Source organism: Ictidomys tridecemlineatus, chromosome 11 (genome assembly GCF_052094955.1).
Source record: "Ictidomys tridecemlineatus isolate mIctTri1 chromosome 11, mIctTri1.hap1, whole genome shotgun sequence".
Taxonomy (NCBI): Eukaryota; Metazoa; Chordata; class Mammalia; order Rodentia; family Sciuridae; genus Ictidomys; species Ictidomys tridecemlineatus.
In genome coordinates, this window is record NC_135487.1 from 116,055,265 (window position 1) to 116,061,264 (window position 6,000).

General features: G+C 48.4%; 1 protein-coding gene across 6 annotated transcripts in view; it reads left to right on the plus strand.

The window, feature by feature from the left end:
* The window catches only part of Olfml2b (olfactomedin like 2B), a 41,142-nt gene extending 36,253 nt beyond the window's left edge, over window positions 1-4,889 (plus strand). For 4 of the 6 annotated variants that reach the window (XM_040287312.2, XM_013365513.4, XM_021720617.3 and 1 more), the window contains exons 7-8: window positions 3,073-3,249; window positions 3,802-4,889. In XM_040287312.2, the coding sequence (XP_040143246.2) occupies window positions 3,073-3,249; window positions 3,802-4,403 (779 nt within the window). In that variant the 3' untranslated portion in view covers window positions 4,404-4,889. Of the gene's footprint in view, window positions 1-3,072; window positions 3,263-3,801 lie in introns of all 6 variants that reach the window. The other 2 variants (XM_078027136.1, XM_078027137.1) reach the window with 1 other exon arrangement.
* The last annotated feature ends 1,111 nt before the right edge of the window (window positions 4,890-6,000 follow it).

Here is a 6,000-nt window from a genome sequence, read left to right on the forward strand (position 1 = left end):
ATCTAGGGGGACATCTCTCAGCCTGCCATACCTTTATCAGGACAGATTCTCCAAGCACTCTGGTAAAGTAGGCAGAGCACATATTATACGCGTTTCACTGCTGAAAAGGTTAAATCTCTGTAACGTTATGGAGGCAACACCAACTTTGGAGTTAGTGGCAGGGCTAAGACAAAAGCCAGGCCATTGACTCCAAGCCTGGGCACATCTATAGCTCCACATGAGCCCATGAGAGTCTTGGTGCTAGCCAGGTGCAATGGTGCACACCTGTAACCTCAGGAATCAGGAGGATCACAAGTTTGGGGCCAGCCTGGGCAACTTAGGGAGACCCTGAACCCGCTCAAAATAAAAAATAAAAAAGGGCTGGAGATGTAACTCAGTAAAACATCCTGAGTTCAATTCCAAATACTCTCTTCCCCCTACCTCCCCGCCCCCCAAAAAAAGAGGGAGAGCCTCATTCTGAGACAGGATCTTGAAGGGATTTGAGGGGATGCCCAGAGTGGTTCAGGACATTAAAAAACAAAACAAACAACAACAACAACAAAACAGGCTTTCCGAGCCCATTAACGTTTTCTTTGTCTGGTCAGAGAGGTAGCATGGCTGTGGCCACCCCAACAGAAATACCTCACCTCACGTAGCTGTTTGTGGGGCTTTGGGACATGGCTGGCAGGCACCTCTGAGACAGGGAATCCATGTTTTACTGGACTCTGCCAGGAAGGGGCACATGAAAGTGCCCTTCCTGGCAACGGCATGCAAGGGCTTACCTCAGTGCAGGGAGCACAGCGTCTCCACGGGCAGCCAGGGCCTCACTTAGCGCCAGAGAATGAGATATTTTTCCATCAGGCGCCACAGGCAGGGCTCGGCCAGAGACTTCTGTTTTATTGTCTTGAACAGATGAGCTCAGTTGTGGGGGGATGAGGCATTGGCGGGTAGGTCCTGTTGTTTGTCATGTGGAGACTGAATCTCTCCTCTCTCTGTCAGAGTAGGACTCCATAAACCCCACACTAAGCTGCTAAACCCTGCCAAGTGCACCCAGCTGTGGGGGCTGCCTGGAAAACAATGTTCATCTCATTTCTACCCCCTGGCTGCCCTGGACCCCGTGCCAAGGGCACAGCTGCCTGCCCCCATCCTGCCAGCTGGATGCCTTGGGCTCCTTCCTCACATCACTTTTGGATGAACAGATTGGAGCAATTTGGAAATGGGGTGGCTTGGACTCTAGAGAACCCCGAATTCAAACTATAGGCCTGTGGTACTTTTATCCCAGGTGAGTGTCAAGAACCGGTTAATTGCTGGGTGCAGTGACACACACCCATAATCTCAGTGACACCAGAGGCTGAGGCAGGAGGATTGTGAGTTAGAGTCCAGGCTGAACAACTTAGTGAGAACCTGTCTCAAAATAAAAAAATAGAAAGGTCTAGGGATGTGGTTTAGTGGTAGAGCATTTGTCTAGCATGTAGAAAGCTCTGGATTTAATCCCCAGCGTTGCCAAATAAATCAATTAGCAAAAGAACCAATCACTCTCCTCACTATTGATCTTCTGGTCTTCCAGTCTTGATGGCCTGTAGTCTTGCTGGTCCCCGCTGTTAGAAGGGGCTGAGGAAGCTTTGAGCATTCATCTGCTTCTCCTGCTGCCCTCTTGTGCTGTCTCCTCCACTGCTCACTTGTGTGGGTATGGAAAGATCGATATGCCCTTAATCTCATGTGGGATTTCAGTCTCATTCAAGGATATGTTAAAAACTAGTATTACATATTAAGCATCGTAGGCTGTCAACTTGGTCTGGAACCCAGTATAGTTTTAGTGACTTTTTAAAGTCTATCCTGGATCCTAAGCCACTCTAAAGAGTCATTAAGAAGGTTATTGCTGAGTTCCTGTTTCATTAAGGCAGACTTGAACTGTGTGTGTGTGTGTGTGTGTGTGTGTGTGTGTGTGTGTGTGTGTGTGTGTCTCGCACGCACATGTGTATATGTGTGTGAGATACTGGGGATTGAATACAGGAGGTTCCTACATCCACAGTAAGCACTTTGTGTGGGGACTTGGTGCTCTTCCCCTCCAATTCCCAAGCAAGGGGCCCTGGCATCCTGCTGCCAGAGTGACAGACATGGATTGGGGATAATGCTCTAGGATCTGGTGGGTGAGCCTCAGGAATGTGAATACCCACGTGTGGGGACTGGTCCCGGGCAGCTTGGCAACCTAAAGAGCTGATGTTCCTTGTTCCAGTGTTCCTGGTTACACCCAGCAGAGTCCTCTCCTCTTCTCACATTTCTCATGTGATGCAGTAACAGTGTTACTGTGTTAACGTGATGCTGTTACTGAGTCACTGTGGTGCACTCACTCAACTATCAGCCCATCCACTGGTGTCTGTGAAGTGACAGGTGCTGTGTGTTCTGGGTACCAAGAATACAAAAGGAAAGACCACAGCCCCTGCTCCCTTGGTGCTTACACTCTGATTGAGGTGGGTGTTGTGGGAGGAGAAAGATGCATAGGCATTGTGGAGATGAAGATGGCAAATCACACTGAAAGGTACATTCATGCTGGGCATGGTGGTACACTGTTGAAATCCCAGTGACTCAGGAGGCTGAGGCAGGAGGATCACAATTTCAAGGCCAGCCTGGGCAACTTGCAAGATCCTATATCAAAATAAAAAATAAAAATGGCTGGAGATGTAGCTCAGTAGTAGGGCACCCTGTTTGATCCCCTGAACCACAGAGAAAGACACATTCGTGGCTCTGTGGGAGCAGTATGGAATAGAGGGATAGAATGGCTTTTCAGAGGATGGTGTAGAGCCAGAAAAGGACTTTGGATATTAGGTCCTTGAAGAATAGGATCAAAAATTGAGAAAATAATAGGAGCAAAGCCTGGTGGCATGATAGTGGCCCAGGATGGGGAGAGTGGATGGTTTTGTAGGAGAGTGTAGGATAGATAAGGGGAATAGCAGCAGATGCCTAGGGTTAGGTCATACAGGGCTGTTAAAGGCTGCCAAAGAATTTAGATCTGGGTGGAAGAGCCAACCAAGACTTCTGGGGTGGGGCATTATTAGGTGGTCTCAACCCTTCCATCCACCTCTCATCCACCAGGAAGGTGCAAAGACACCCTGTCCACAATCACGGGGCCGACCACTCAGAACACATATGGGCGGAATGAAGGAGCTTGGATGAAGGACCCTCTGGCCAAGGACGAGCGGATTTATGTCACCAACTATTACTACGGCAATACCCTGGTAGAGTTCCGGAACCTGGAAAACTTCAAACAAGGTACATGTGATGGGTCCAACTCAGGTACCTCTTCCTTGTTTCACTGTCCTCTGTTTTAATCACAGCCAGACCTCTTTGAATGAGAATGGTGACATCTTCTGATGGCAGAAGGGCCTGTCCCAGGAGGTGGTCTCCCACACTGCCTCACAAGCTCTACTGTCTCTCTCAGCTCAGCTCAGCTGCTCCTTCCTAGCTTCTGTAACACAGGATGACCTTGAGTCTAGTCCAGGAAACAGTAGCGAAATAATTTCCCTTTCCTATTGTCCTTGAGAGTTTACAAATCTCACTGAAATATGTTAAGCACCCTGGATTCTTGATATAATCCAGTAAGGCAAGGGGAATTTGCTCTTTCCACATGACAGATGAGGATGATCATCAGATGAGATAATGTTCAGGATATTTAAGCAGCTTTCTATACAACACTAGAAAGGGGCAGACCCAAGATAGCAACCCAGGTCTAAAGACCCCTAGTTGATAACTTATCCCATCACAGAAGTTGACCTGTCCCTCTGCAATACTGCCCTGAAGCCTCCGCCTTCTTGCTACCCACAGGTCGCTGGAGCAATTCCTACAAGCTCCCATACAGCTGGATCGGCACGGGCCATGTGGTGTACAATGGCTCCTTCTACTACAACCGGGCCTTCACCCGCAACATCATCAAGTACGATCTGAAACAGCGCTATGTGGCTGCCTGGGCCATGCTCCATGATGTGGCCTATGAGGAGGCCACCCCCTGGCGGTGGCAGGGCCACTCAGACGTGGACTTTGCTGTGGACGAGAATGGCCTGTGGCTCATCTACCCAGCCCTGGATGACGAGGGCTTCAGCCAGGAGGTCATTGTCCTGAGCAAGCTCAATGCTGTGGACCTGAGCACACAGAAGGAGACCACATGGCGCACAGGACTGCGGAGGAATTTCTATGGCAACTGCTTTGTCATCTGTGGGGTGCTGTACGCCGTGGACAGCTATAACCAGCGGAATGCCAACATCTCCTATGCTTTCGACACCCACACTAACACACAGATCGTCCCCAGGCTGCTGTTTGAGAATGAGTATTCCTACACTACCCAGATAGACTACAACCCCAAGGATCGCCTCCTCTACGCCTGGGACAATGGCCATCAGGTTACCTACCATGTCATCTTTGCCTACTGACACCTTTGTCCCTGCAAAAAGAAGCACAGAGGGGCCACTTGCACCGTGTGTGTGTGTGTGTGTGTGTGTGTGTGTGTGTGTGTGAGCACGTGGACGGGTGTTGTTTAAAAATCTATATTATTTTGTATAATATTACAAATGTAAAATGACAGTTTGGGTCTATTTTTTTTTATATGGATTGTAGATCGATCCATACGTGTATGTGCTGGTCTCATCTTCCACAGTTTATATTTTTGTGCAAATGAACTTCTCCTTTTGACCAGTAACCACCTTCCTTCCTGCCCTCCACCCCTCCAGCTCCCAGATCCCAACAGTCGAAAGGTCTCTTAGTCTGGCTCTTGTGGACAGACTACCAGGAGTAGGAATGAAGGAGGCAAGAAAGAAGTGCTCAGTGGCGGGAAAAAAGTTTTATGTATTGGAGAAGTTTTAAAAACACAGAAAAATGCTTTTTTTTTTTTTTTTAATAAAGAAGATTTTAAAATCCTCCCCCGGTGTGTTTTTGTTTAGCAGGAATGTGTCTTGACAGGTGTTGGATCCCTCTCCCAGGAGGAGGTGCTACTTGGTGTAATCCACAAATGTTTTCTTGCTGAATGGACTGTGTCCAAGTTCAGGTCCAAGGACTCCCTCTCCCCTCTGGATGGGGGTTTTTCTCATGGGGGATTTGGAACGAAGTGACCTGTGTTCTCTTCAATTTTGCAACACTGATTCCTTCATTTCTCTTCTGCAGTCTCACCAGATTTTTTGCTCTTACTGTACTGCTTTTTTTTTTTTTTCCTGGTCATTTTACCCAAGATGTGGGAACCTCTTTGTTCCTTAGTCATTTTTCACATTGTCTGGCACTGTCAAAAGTGTAAAGCTGGGTGTCCTCACCATACCTTAAGAAGCTTTTAATCAGTCAGTCTCTCTTTGTCTCCATAATCCTGTCCTCTGCCTCATTTAAAAAATTCCATTAGCCAGGGTTTTCCTTTCCACCTTTCCATCCAGGAAAATGACCCATTTCTGAAACAAGTCCTCTGAGCAGAAGAGAGAACCACAGCCCCTCCCAGTGCAAGGCTAAGCTCTGTCTAGCCCTGGGGGTGGGCTTTTTCCTCCCCAGTACACCCAGCAGGAGACAGGACACCTGAAGATGCTTTGACCAGCATGGCCTGAGGTGTGTGTGGGAGGAGGACAGAGCTTGGGCATGAGGCAGGGAGACAAGCGCATCTCTGTGCTCACTGCCTCTGCCCTAACTTTGGGGAGCAGCTGCTACCTATCCTTCACAGACCTCAGACCTTCTCCCTCCACCTGCCTGCCAATGCTTGTGCTGCTCAAGTCTCCCCAAAGGGTAGATGGCTTCCCATTCCACCCCCCCATTTTCAAATGATAAATATGCAAATGAATATACTTTGTCTTGAGGCTGTTTGGGTCAAATTTGACTTAGCAAATGCAAGCAATGGTCTGGTTTGGTGGCAAAAGAAGGGTTAGAGGGAGGGAAATGGTAGGTTCAGGGTTCAGAAAGCATTTGATGGATACTGAGGTAGTGGAGCATCTCATGTCCAGAAGTCTTACCCTCCTGAAGCCCTGGACTTTCTGTTGGGACCTGGGTTGGAAACTATAG